Genomic DNA, 13,735 nt, shown 5'->3' with positions numbered 1-13,735 from the left:
AGCAGCCCTTTGTTACACACCATCAGCATTTGATTTCATTAAGTGGTAGACTGATATATTGTCAGTCTCTTACCTCTGGGTTTCTGTCTGACATACATGGGCTGTTGTCTGCACTGAATTGTCACTCAAGCAGCTCTGCAGGGAGGTGGGACTAGTGGGGCTTGCTGCAGAATTGGCTTAAGCTGCTCCGCATTCCAGCCACATGCTCCATGCTGAGATAGTCTGTCTATCATTAACAGCCTAAGCAGCTCTGGAACTGGTCCCTGTGTAGGGGATAGGAGAGGATTTCACAACTGGATGGGGATTTCTTTTCCTAACTCAGTGCCAAATATTTTTCCCTCTTTTCACATCACTTTTTTTTTTCACTTTTCATGTTCCTTTGTTCTTTGTACTAGGTTTTAAACATGAACTTAGTGCTGGTGAAAGCCACTAAAGAGAGAGCCCTTGAGATTTAAGTTCTACTTATTTATCCACAGACAGTACAGAAAGTAGCAGTACGAACTTCTTTTACAGCCCTACCAACATGGGAGGTGTTAAGCCCACCTTTGGAGGAGAGCAGGTAGTTCACTCTAAATGCCCATTCAGTCCTTGGATGCTCCGCAAGGAATGCTGCTGGAGTTAGTGCCAGGTTTGGTTATGCCTTTTCTGACATGGATACCTGTCCCCTGGCACATTTATGGAGACCACAAGCTCATTTCATAAAGGCCACTGGGGGCTGGTTCACCTGCACATCTACCAATGTGATATATGCCATCATGTGCCAGCAATGCCCCTCTGCCTTGTACATTGGCCAAACCGGACAGTCTCTATGCAAAAGAATAAATGGACACAAATCTGACATCAGGAATCATAACATTCAAAAACCAGTGGAAGAACATTTCAGCCTCTCTAACCATACAAATCAATTTGGTAATCAAGCGGCATAGCCAGTGGTTGACCCCTGTTTTAGTGAATTGACACTTTAGCCAAGGCCATTCTCATTCAATATGACCTCAGCATGCAGTTCACCATATCAGGAAATCCAAGTGTAACAGTTCCGAAGAAAATGCAGCCTTCGGTGTATGTTTTCTTCTGTTATTTTTCTCCCCAAACCAAATGAAAACCATTCTCTCTGTGGGTGTCAGGACTGCAGGTCAGCTCTGCAACTTAGCCATGTAGAGCACAGGTGTCACTATACTACTCTGGTCATGTGCTAGTAATCTTACACTTCTTGTAACCTTACACCTCAGATATCTGGAGTACATATTTTAGGTTTGCCATAATGAACATATGAGCTTTCGTGAGCAATACACTGAGACCAGTTCTTCCCTCAGTTCAATTTAAAGCCGTTAGGCTTCATAATCAGTGAAAGAGAATAAATGACTTTGATACTGAATACTCCCCCATATAAGAGGCAGACTGGCAGCAATGTTCTAGAGAGAACAGAAGCTTCTGGAATGGGGAATACAGTGAGTAATGTCAGAAGGACCAGAGATAGGGGCAGGAGTAGGGTGGGGAGTCTAAAAGACTGTGACAGCTGGAATCAGTCAAAGAGAGGAAAGCTGACGGTCAGTTGGGAGCCAGCAAATCAGACTCTAAACTGAAGTAAGTTGTTTCCCAAAGCCCTAGGGAAAAGGAGTTTGCAGCTAGAACTGGTTGGGAATTTTCTGAGGTTTTCATTGGAAAATGACAATTAATTGAAACCAAAATGTTTCACAGAAATTAGGGCTGTCAAGCGATTAAAAAAATTAATAGCGATTAATTGCGTGATTAATTGCACTTTTAAACAATAATAGAATACCATTTATTTAAATATTTTTGGATGTTTTCTACATTTTCGAATATATTGATTTCAGTTACAATACAGAATACAAAGTATACAGTGCTCACTTAATATTTATTTTTGATTACAAGTTAGGCTGCCCAGATAGCAAGTGTGAAAAATCAGGACAGGGTGTGGTGGGTAATAGGAGCCTATATAAGAAAAAGCCCCAAATATCGGGGCTGTCCCTATAAAATCGGGACATCTGGTCACCCTATTACAAGTATTTGCACTGTAAAAAAAACAAAAAAAATAGTATTTTGCAATTCACCTAATACAACTACTGTAGTGCAATCTCTTTATCATGAAAGTTGAACTTACAAATGTAGAATTATGTACAAAATAAACTGCATTCAGAAATAAAACAATGTAAAATTTTAGACCCCAAAAGTCCACTCAGTCCTACTTCTTGTTCAGCCAATCGCTCAGACAAACAAGTTTATTTTAGGATATAATGCTGCCCACTTCTTGCTTACAATGTCACTTGAAAGTGAGAACAGGCATTCTCATGGCACTGTTGTAGCTGGCATTGCAAGATATTTATGTGCCAGATGTGCTAAAGATTCATATGCCCCTTCATCCTTCAACCACCATTCCAGGGGACATGCATCCATGCTGATGACAGGTTCTGCTTGATAACAATCCAAAGCAAAAAGAACAGGAGTACTTGTGGCACCTTAGAGTCTAACAAATTTATTTGAGCATAAGCTTTCGTGGGCTTCAGCCCACTTCTTCGGATGCATAGAATGGAACATATATTGAGGATATATATATATATACACATACAGAGAGCATGAAAAGGTGGGAGTTGTCTTACCAACTCTGAGAGGCCAATTAAGTAAGAGAAAAAAACTTTTGACGTGATAATCAAGATAGCCCAGTACAGACAGTTTGATAAGAAGTGTGAGAATACTTACATGGGGAGATAGATTCAATGTTTGTAATGGCTCAGCAATTCCCAATCTCTATTCAAGCCTAAGTTGATTGTATCTAGTTTGCATATCAATTCAAGCTCAGCAGTTTCTCATTGGAGTCTGTTTTTTAAGCTTTTCTGTAGCAAAATTGCCACCCACAGGTCTGTCATTGAGTGACCAGACAGGTTAAAGTGTTCTCCTACTGGTTTTTGAATGTTATGATTCCTGATGTCAGATTTGTGTCCATTAATTCTTTTGCGTAGAGACTCTCCGGTTTGGCCAATGTACATGGCAGAGGGGCATTGCTGGCACATGATGGCATATTTCACATTGGTAGATATATATCACATCCAAAGCAGTGTGCACCGACACATGTTCATTTTCATTATCTGAGTCAGATGCCACCAGCAGAAGGTTGCTTTTCTTTTTTGGTGGTTTTGCTGTTTCTGTAGTTTCTGCATTGGAGTGTTACTCTTTTAAGACTTCTGAAAGCAAACTCCACACCTCGTCCCTCTCAGCTACAGCACTCAAGTGCCTTCCAAAATCTATCTTTAGAAATCTCACATTGGTACCTTCTTTGCATTCTGTCAAATATGCAGTGAAAGTGTTCCTAAAATGAACCACATGTGCTGGGTCATCATCCGAGACTGCTATAACATGAAATATATGCAGAATGCGGATAAAACAGAGCAGGGGACATACAATTCTCCCCCAAGGAGTTCAGTCACAAATTTAATTAACACACAATTTTTTTTAACGAGCGTCATCAGCATGGAAGCATGACCTCTGGAATGGTGGCCAAAGCACAAAGGGGCAAACAAATGTTTAGCATATCTGGCATGTGAATACCTTGCAATGCTGCCTACAAAAGTAGGAGCGTAAGGGAAGTGATTATTCCCCTCTATTTGGCACTGGTGAGGCCACATCTGGAATATTATGTCCAGTTTTGGGCCCCCACTACAGAAAGGATGTGGACAAATTGAAGAGTCCAGCGGAGGGCAACAAAAATGATTAGGGGGCTGGGGCACATGACTTAAGAGGAGAGGCTGAGGGAACTGGGCTTACTTAGTCTCCAGAAGAGACGAGTGAGGGGAGATTTGATAGCAGCCTTCAACTACCTGAAGGGGCGTGTGACATTATTGACATGAACTGTGACAGTATAGATCATTGTTGCAACCAAAGTCATATAGTTGCACCAAATCTTGTACAAAAGAGGTCAAGTAAGGTGTCTATGAAAAGGTTATGATTTTCTGGTTATGATTATGCTATCTCTATGCATGTATCATTTTTGTATTTAAAGTTATAAGTATTGTCTCTATATTGTCTGTATTTCAAACTTGTGCTATGCTTCTGGGTGACACCCCAGACAATTTGGCATCAGCACTGCCTAGCCTGCTTGATGGCCCATTAAGGACCATCAGCTATACAACTGACCCATTGAGAGTAGGCAGATACACCTTGTGACTCAGCAAGGCATGCAGGGACATGCCTATGGACAGAACTCAAGTTTTTCCATGCCATGTGCCGGGTAGTTTGTGCTTGGAACAAAGGAAGCACAAGCCACATGGCAAAAGGACTATAAAAGGCAGCTGCATCATCTCCATTTTGTCTTCAATCCTGCTTCTTACCTCTGGAGGAATTTTGCTACACTGAACCTCTGAACAAAGGACTGAATGACCCATCCAAGCTGTGGATGTACTCCAGACACTTGATTTGAGCCTGCAGTTTATTCCATCACTGCTACAAACCTGAACTGAGAACTTTGCCATTGCTGTATGTAATTGATTACTTTGACCAATTTTAGCTCTCATCTATATTTCTTTTTTTGAACAAACCTTCAGATTTTAAAGGATTGGCATAACCATGATTTATGGGTAAGATCTGACTTGTATATTGACCTGGGTTTGGGGCTTGGTCCCTTGGGATCAGGAGATCCCTTTCTTTTCTTTTACTTGGGTATTTTACTTGGGTTTTCATAACCATTCATCCCCATAAGGAGCAGTGCTGATGGTGATAAAGGGAACAGGAGTATCTGAGGGAATTGCTTGTATGACTTCTGGTTAGCCAGTGGGGTAAAACCGAAGTCCTCTCTGTTTGGCTGGTTTGGTGCCTTCATAGTAAAGGAACTCCAGCTTTGGGCTGTAACTGCCCTGCACTAAGCAATTTATCCTGAATTGATACTCTCAGTAGTGTCCCACGAAAGGCCGCCTCGTTACAGGAGGTTCCAAAGAGGATGGAGCTACGCTGATCTCAGTGGTGGCAGATGACAGAACAAGGAGCAATGGTCTCAAGTTGCAGTGGGGGAGGTCTAGGTTGGATATTAGGAAAAACTATTTCACTAGGAGGGTGGTGAAGCACTGGAATGGGTTACCTAGGGAGGTGGTGGAATCTCCATCCTTAGAGGTTTTAAAGAGCCCGCTTGACAAAGCCCTGGCTGCGATGATTTAGTTGGGGTTGGTCCTGCTTTGAGCATGGGGGGTGGACTAGATGACCTCCTGAGGTCTCTTCCAACCCTAATCTTCTATGATTCTAAGAAGAGGGCAGCATTATCTCCTGTAAATGTAAACAAACTTGTTTGTTTTAGCGATTGGCTGAACAAGGAGGAGGACTGAGTGGACTTGTAGGCTCTGAAGTTTTACTTTTTGTTTTTGTACACTTTTTGATTTCAATTACAGCACAGAATACAATATACATGAAAATGTAGAAAAACATCCAAAATAGTTAATAAATTTTAATTGGTATTCTATTGTTTAACAGTGCGACTAAAACTGCGATTAATTGTGATTTTTTTAATTGCGATTAATTTTTTTGAGTTAATCACGTGAGTTAACTGCGATTAATTGAAATCCCTAACAAAAATGTTTTGATTAACTTCTGACGAAACACATGGAGGTGTCCATAGGTTTCCCTCCAGTTCACAAGGGCGTCCAGGTGTGCAGCTCCAAGGCACTCCGCTGTGCAGGCTGCCCCAAGGTCAGGGATCCCTGTGATGCCAGAGCTTCCGGGATCCCATTTCTGTGACAGAGAATCTGGAAGCCCGGGGAATCCCAGCTCCCAAGTTCTGAGGCTCCTGGCTCAGGCATGGCTCACTGGGCTTCTAGGCTTCCAGCTCCCCATCAGTCCATGCTGCCAGGGAGCTGGGAACTTAGAAGTCCCAGAAGCCACGACTAAGACAGGAGCCTCAGAGCTTGGGCTCCCTGGCTCAATTTTGTTTCAAAACTTTTGAAATGGAAAGTTTCTAACATTTCTAAATGATTTTTTTCAGACTTTCCCTTCCACAAGAAATTCTGAAAATTCTACTTTTGGTTCAAAAGCGGACTTGATCTTTCTGCAGAATTTCCTACAGAATGTAAATTTCAACTTTCAGTGAGCTCCAATAACAGGAGAAAAGGATTTTTAAAAGTATATCTTGCATAACTATTTTACCTATAATCGTAGGTAGGCCTATCTTAACCCAGATTTCTAATCTCTGGGGTTTGGATGTCAGCAAGTTCCCCAACAGTATCTGCTTCCACCAACCGCCCCCCACCTCCATGCCCTCAGGGACTCCTTTGGAATCCAGTATGAGTCCTTTTTTCTCCTGTGTTTTCCGAGCCTGGTTAAACCAGTCAGGTGACTCAGCGGGGTGTTGGAGTAGCAAAATTAAAGTCAATCATCCTGGGACTTCATTGAGATGCTGTAATCTGGGCTATTGTCCTCCTTCCTACCTGCATTTCCTGACCAACCTGCTATGGCACTGACTCCATATATGCATACAGCAGACATCACAATAACCCACTCAACACGTAACCGATAAATCATTACAGCCAATTCCAGGTCCGTCACACACTCCACATTCATTTCCCTCTCCAGCTCAAAACTGACTACCTTATTTTTTAAAATGTTCATTACCTAATGGACCTTGTATTTTCGGTATCCTCCTCTGCTTCCTCTGCTCATTCAGCACTAAACTGTTCTCTTCCCCTGCGGACAAACTCACCACTGTTGATGCAAGAGCCTTTCCTCTGCAGCTCCTGCTATCTGGAACAGCTCCTCTGCATTTTTCCATCTCACTAACTCTCCTCTTTTCAAATCTAATTTCAACATGTTTTCTCCCTTGACTGTACCTCTTCATTTCTCCTGCTATTGCTATGTAACTTTGTAACTGAATTGTTTTAACTCTGTACACGCTTTGAGATGCAGCTTGCATGAAAGAAACTATAAAAATAAAGTAGCATGGTACTGTATTATCATCAAATGACTAAAATAGAAAGCCTGGGTTAGAGGCCAGTTAATCTGGTCATTGTTGTTTTGAGGGAGTAAAATTAAATTTGACACCCTCCCAGTGCCAGATGGAGTATAAATCAGAGGTGGACAACTCAGGACAAATTGTAAACGATCTTCTCCACAGAATAACTACAACCTGGCCCTGAACAAGGTATTTGACAGAAAGATTAAATGAGCAGTATTGCCAACCCTAAACAATAACAAATCATAGGTCAGGTGCCAAAAAATCATGAGGCTTAAACCAAAGAATACATGTGGGCCCTTTTTTGAGGCCCTTAAGATACACTTGGGTCACATGTTTGAGCTTTTCACCACAGCTGTGAGGGCTAGAAACTTGGGATGCGGGGTGTTAATGAAAGCTGATATTCTCAAAAATTCGTTTGTCTCCAGGAGCTGTGGCTTTTACGTAAACCAGCAACTATTGTGAGATTCATAATAAAATTGCAAAGTTGGCAACACTGACATGGATGATATACATTGTTCTTCAAGTTCCTGCTAGGAGGGAAAGGGCTTAAAAGACAAAAAATAAAAGTTTGAATAGAAGTTGGCTGCTAGTGTGCTGAGAGTACTGCTTATCATGCTGAATAATATTGTCTCATTGTTTTCACGTACTCCCCCCGTTGATCTGTCTATATCCATCTCTTTTCTCGTCTTTTGCTTAGATTGTAAGTTTTTGGGGGCAGGGATTGTCTTTTTGTTCTGTGCACCTAGCACAATAGAGCTATGGTCCATGACTAGGGCTTCCATGTGCTATGATAATACAAATAATAAATAATACTAAGACATGGATTGGGCAGAAAGGTTTACTTAGTGGCCACTCAGATTCTCTCTGGGGTAGCTAATTTGCAAAGCATAATTGGGGTAAAAGAATTTATCTTCCCTGATTTAAGTATTTTCCTTCTTGCAGCTGCATATTTTTCAAATTATGAAATCTTTTCAAGTACATAAACAAAGTGCCCACATAACTGTATTGTTATAACCCATATCCTTCTTCACCCTGTTCCTTTCAGTTTGTTACCTGGACTTCTTAGGTTGCATCACTGTAAACTCTTTGTTGGGTGGACCATGCTTTCTTATATCGTCTATGAAGGACTTAGCACATATTTGGGCACTATAAAACAATCATAGATTATAAGATTGCTTCTGTGGTTCTTAAATGAATGTGCTTATGGTTATGGATGTCTGTGGAAACAGAATTGCCGATGCACATCTCAAAAATAAAACTTGGAAGTAAATGGACTCAGTAAATTTAACATATTTATTACAGACAGGAATTGACATCCCCCGTATTTCAGCCTCTCCTGGAAAAAAACAAAAGCCTGTGGATTAAAATATCAATAATTTATCTGAAAAGAGCAAATGCCATTAAATTATTGAACTTCTATTCAAGCTTTTATTTTTTTTCTTTTAAGCCATTTCAGACCTTTGACATATCCAATTACTTATGTAATATAAAAGGTCAAAGAAGAGTTCTGAAGCGGAACCATTCAGGTCCTAGGGATACTAGGCAAATCCTCTTGCTGTTGTGAAGAGATTTGCCCAAGTTTCTGAATCTGCATAGATGAGGGGAGAGGTCAGGAAGCCTGCACATCACATGAGCTAACTCAAAGAGCACATCTATAAACACTGAAGAAATGAAGATATCCATTGTCACTGGGGGCATTTCAGGTGTGTGTGTGAGAGACAGAGACCGAGAACATTTCAGTTGTGTGCATGTCACTGAGGGCATTTCAGTTGTCTTGTGTATGTGGACATTTTGTGTGTGAGCAAGAATGTTTCACTGTGTGCAGGAATTTATTGCTCATGACAGCTTTACTGGCTTGCCAGCCCCGAAGGCTAAAGGCCTCTATTTATGCCCAGAGCAGGTACAGCAGGGGCAGCAGCCATGTGGGCTTCCCAAGTGGCTGGCCAGTGTGCCTCCCCAATTCTGGAGTGAGAGGCTTGTGATGCCTCTGTGCCCATTGAGGCGGTGGCTTCCCTGATGCTGTGGGCAGGGTGAGGTCCCTGTCTGGCTGCTGCACCTGTGTGCCTGACAATGTGGCATCACCATACTGTGGTGTACAGCACCGTGCACAGGTTCCTTTGGGACCCCCCCCCCCAGGGGTGTTAGCTACGCTGGGGCCCCAGCAACCATGATGTGCTGGGCCTCAAACTGCCCTGCAGCTCCTAAGCCCAGCCCCTGCCACTGGGGCCACTGCCTAAGGCAGCCCCTTGAGCCACAGGCTAAGCCCCGTCCCGCTGCTGCCCTGGGTTCGGGTCAGGCGGCCAGAGCCAGGCAGTGAGGGGGCTTGGGGGGAAGCTCCTCGGGTTCCCGCGGCTTTCATTCTACGGGCGAGTGGGCGTGGCCAACTGGTTCCAAGCGCCCCGCCCACCGACCTTGTGACCACGCCCCTCCCCGTCTCGCACGTCGCGCTCCTGAGTGGGCGTTACTAACGAACCGATCCACCAATCAGCGCTGTCCTTCCGAGTGGGCGGTACCACGGTGTGTTCTTCCCGAGCCTACGCCTGCCCGGCGGCCCCCCGCGGCCCCGAGCAAAACAAAGGGGCGGGGCCACAGGGGTCCCCTGAGGCCCTCCCGACTCGCCCCCTCGCCCTCTCTCCCCCGCCTGACCGGAAGGATGTGCTCCCGGAAGTTCCGGTGCCGTCGCTGTGTGGGATAAACAGTAATGGCGGAGGCTGCGGCTCCGGGAACAACAGCGGCAACACCGGGAGCAGCGGCCACGGCCTCCAGCCCCACAGCCGCGCCCCCCGCGCCGCCGGCTGCAGCGGGGTCGGGAGGAGGGGGCGGCTGGACCAAGCAGGTCACCTGCAGGTAACGCGCTGCCAGGGGAGCGGAGGGACACTGGGGACCCCTCGGGGCTGCTGCCCTTTCCCCGTCTGGGTCCCCCGGCGGCTGCAGCCTGGCTGGCTCCTTCCCAATTCCTGACCCCGCGTCGCCTCTGTCCGGGCCCCCCGGGCAGCGGTCCGGCTAGGGAGGCATCGTCTCCGTGTAGCCTTGCACCCCCGTGACTGTGCCCGGGGGGCCCCCGCCAGACCGGGCCCCGCCTCTAATCCAGGAGCTCCCCACCCATGCCGGCGCCGGCCCGGCCCGCTGTACAATTGTTCAAACTTTGTATGTTGTTGTGAAGAAGCTGGAGCTGCCTGCCCTCTGGGCGCTGCCGTGTAAACGAGAGTGAGGAATCGGATCCGCTTTCTGAGGCCGAGGGAGGGAGGGAGGGAGATTTTTTTTTTAAACGCCCCCCCCTTCCCTCCAACATCTCAGTGACCCAGATTTGCCAAAGCGACTAGAGATTTTGCTGGTCCAACTGGAGGTCTCTTAAAGAGGCCTGGCTTTTCAGAAAATGTTGGGTGTGCTTGCAGTCTAAAAATCAGGCTCTCTTAAGGTATCTCAAACTCGGCACCCAAAAATCTAAAGTAATACAAATGGCTCGATGTGATGAAAAATCTTAGCCAGTGTGTTTGGGTTTTGTTTGTTTGGGGTTTTTTTAAATCCGAGGCAGACCTTATCCTACTTTATTCAAGTTGGAGTGGTGGGAGAAAAGTAGGTCTTGCCCAAGCAAAAAATACCAGCTCATGTAAAATACATTTAATTTCAGCTTCTTCTAAAGGGAAAATGCTGAACGGTGGAACTTGGTGTAGCAGATGGGTGGGCAAAGGTTGACAGAGAGGGTGTTCTTCCTGACTGCTGGTTTACCTGGTTCAATTGTGGGAATGATCTATTCTGAGGATCTCTTTAAAGTGTCTAGGCAGGTATTTGCATGGAGAAATTACTATAGTTGAGCCAATTGGCTGTTCTTGGTTAGATGACAGGAACTGTTTCTTTGTGTGGGATTATATCCCACCAATGGTGGATGCACATAGCTGTCAGAACATAATGTGGAAGACCCACAGTGATGTTCCAAAGAAGATGATAAATGCAGGAAGTGTAAAAATGTGGGAGCCTTACATTCTCAATTCTAGATATAAATAATGTAGCATTTACTAAAATATTGGATTTATGGCTGACCTGCCCAAAGCTTGACATTTAATAAACAAGGACACAGGAGAAAGCTACAAAAAAGTAGGGAAATTTCTCACTTTTGCAGTACATTATGAAGCTCTTTGTTACACTGTATGATTCTTTTATTTAACTTTATATAATTTTGCTTCCTTCAAGCTTATTTTATTTCTGCAGGACCATCAGATATACAGAGGTTTGACACATTCTGCTGAGACTTTCTCAGTGTACAGAAATCTGCAGATCATAAACTCTACAGGGCAAGATTGGCAGGATGGGCCACTTTTGAACCATATATTGTAGGGATGCTTGCAAGTAGAAGTAAATATGAAATATTGCTGTTTTGATCATTCACAATAATTAAGGTAAAAATCAGGTCATACTGCAGTCTGCAATAATTCAAGTACTACAGTATCACACAGCAAAATGAAAATTCAAGCTCATATCTGGGCTCAGTCTTCTAATTTCTTGGCATATAAATATGTTGGACATTGCAAAGATAAAAAAAGTATCCCTCTCTTGGATTAAGAGGTAGATCATGTCATTCTGCAATACCATATGCCTCGTTGCTTTGTACAGCAATTAAACAAAAGAGCTGTGTGCCCATTCTCTAAGTTAGAAGACATGCAACATTGCAGCTGCTATCAGAGAGTGTAGCTTGGAGTGTTTTGCCTATTAATAACAATAGTTCTGTAAGTGTACATAGAGCTTTACAAACCACAAAGATGCTTCAGGTTCCTCACTTGAAGAGTTTATAATCACATTCTGATAAGATACGCAGGATGACAGTTCAGTCATGAGCAGGTCTATGAAAATTTTCTCTGCTCTTTAATCCTTAATGTTTTGTTCTGATAATCAGAATTGATATGAGTGGATGTTATTGTAGTTACATTTCTCCCCTCTTAGCATAAGAATTAGATTTCATTTCACAAGCTAATTTTTCAGTTTTGCTGACTTTAAAATCTAATTGTAAGTGGAACATACAACACTTGTTTCGTTAAGGTAGGGGTGTGACAATTTGACACATAGTTAAAGAAGTGACAGTAAAATGTTATAAGTGGGATTACCAAAAAAACTCACAGAAAACTGAAGAGTATTTTGACAGAGACACATAATTTTCTGTCTTGAAAGTCAACTGCTGACTCTACTAGAAAACATTAAGTAATGATATCAGGCTTTTAGAAATTAGCAAGAGAAAAACTGTCAAGAGTTTGATCTAAACACTTAAATAAAATCCATTGTTTAGAAAGTAAAAATGTCAAGTTATACAAAAGCATAATTAAGGAGCTGCTCAGCTTGTGGGCAAAATCTGTGCTGAATTGCAATTAAAATGGACATATTTAATATACTATAGTAAAAAATATTCCAAAACCACTTGGGGAGGTAAAATAGAGAACTATTGGGAGGGAAGTATAAAGAACAAATTCTAGCTTTGAATCACATACCATCTGTCTCTTCTCCTGTATATTCTTCTAGTAGAGCAAATGCACCCTCAAATATTAAAACCATTATCTGAAAGTAATACAGTGGAACCTCAGAGTTAAACATCTCCTGAATGGAGGTTGTTCATCGCTCTGAAATGTTCATAACTCTGAACAAAGCACTATGGTTGGTCTTTCAGAAGTGTCCAACTGAACATTGACATGATATAGCTTTGAAACTTTACTATGCAGAAGAAAAAGGCTGCTTTTAATCATCTTAATTTAATTGAAACAAGCACAGAAATGGTTTCCTTACCTTGTCAAATCTTTTTTTTAACTTTCCCATTTTTTTTTAGTATTGTACAGTACTTGCTTTTGTCATCTCTGCTGCTGCTGATTGCATACTTTAGGTTGCAAAATGAGATTTGTGGTTGACTGGTCAGTTTGTAACTCTGGTGTTTGTAACTTTGTGGTTCTACTGTAAGAAGCTAGCTAGGAAGCTGGCTGACCATGTTTCAGATGTTTGCTCGTTTGAAAGTGGCTTGGAGTGTCTACAGCCAGCTATTATAAATGGTGCTGATATTTAGAATTGTATATCTCCATTCTGAGTGATGGCGAGCTGTAAAATGATGTGACTATTTGGACAAGGAAAGCTAGGTCCTGTAAGAGAACTGGCAAGCTGGAAAACTGGTCTGTTTAAAATAATGTGAACCAGGCCATGCCTGACTCCTTGGAAGGTAAGAGGTTGTGTCATTTGTGCTATTAGTGTAGATATTTTGGGGTACCGCTAATGGAAGGAATCCCAAATCTGATAAGATTACATAGTGGGAAAACAAATGTTGAATTTTGGGGGAGTATTGAGGGCTGGCTGGCACATTTTTGTAAGTTTAGCATGGACTGTTGGGTCTACTCTACTCTATTCACAAGTGAAACTCCCATTAATCTCAAAGGCAGTTGAACATGCTTATAGACTCAGTGTGGAGCTCTTGAATGTGAAGCAGCAGGAGGAGAAATGGCAGAGAACTGTGCCTAGCTATGTACTAAGTGGACTGGAAGAGAAGGAAACAGTTTGTCTTACATATACAGAATGTAGCCTATTAATTTCTGAAAGCCAAGCTGGTTACATGAAATTAAATAAACTAGTGATCTGGTGTGTGTTCGTTCTTGTTTGCAATTCGCTCAGATGAATGGATGAGTTATCTAGTCATGTCATTTTGAAAGCACTTGCTGCCATGATACCTAAGTATCACACCTATCAGTGTCAATATTGCCCAGCCTAATGACCATACATAATTACTAGTATATACAGGTATTCAAGCCCACAGAATTTTGTTGA

At 42.9% G+C, this 13,735-nt stretch overlaps 2 protein-coding genes and 1 long non-coding RNA gene across 9 annotated transcripts in view; 2 read left to right on the top strand and 1 right to left on the bottom strand.

The window, feature by feature from the left end:
* Nucleotides 1–240, bottom strand: part of LOC101947688 (uncharacterized) — a 53,484-nt gene extending 53,244 nt beyond the window's left edge. For 2 of the 5 annotated variants that reach the window (XM_065581956.1, XM_024107771.3), the window contains exon 1: nucleotides 74–238. The gene's annotated coding sequence lies outside the window, so the exon portion shown is untranslated. Of the gene's footprint in view, nucleotides 1–73 lie in introns of all 5 variants that reach the window. The other 3 variants (XM_065581955.1, XM_042851770.2, XM_065581960.1) reach the window with 3 other exon arrangements.
* A 640-nt stretch (nucleotides 241–880) lies between these two features.
* Nucleotides 881–6,946, top strand: LOC135981037 (uncharacterized). The gene is made up of 2 exons (XR_010597995.1): nucleotides 881–4,589; nucleotides 5,981–6,946. It is a non-coding gene; the product is annotated as an uncharacterized LOC135981037 (long non-coding RNA).
* A 2,491-nt stretch (nucleotides 6,947–9,437) lies between these two features.
* MKRN1 (makorin ring finger protein 1) overlaps nucleotides 9,438–13,735 on the top strand; it is a 32,038-nt gene continuing 27,740 nt past the window's right edge. For 2 of the 3 annotated variants that reach the window (XM_042851735.2, XM_005296391.5), the window contains exon 1: nucleotides 9,444–9,793. In XM_042851735.2, the coding sequence (XP_042707669.1) occupies nucleotides 9,648–9,793 (146 nt within the window). In that variant the 5' untranslated portion in view covers nucleotides 9,444–9,647. Of the gene's footprint in view, nucleotides 9,794–13,735 lie in introns of all 3 variants that reach the window. The other variant, XM_005296389.5, reaches the window with a different exon arrangement.

This window comes from Chrysemys picta, chromosome 1 (assembly GCF_011386835.1).
Source record: "Chrysemys picta bellii isolate R12L10 chromosome 1, ASM1138683v2, whole genome shotgun sequence".
Lineage (NCBI taxonomy): Eukaryota > Metazoa > Chordata > Testudines > Emydidae > Chrysemys > Chrysemys picta.
Note: the sequence above shows the minus strand (reverse complement) of the source record. Positions and strands in the feature narration are given on the sequence as shown.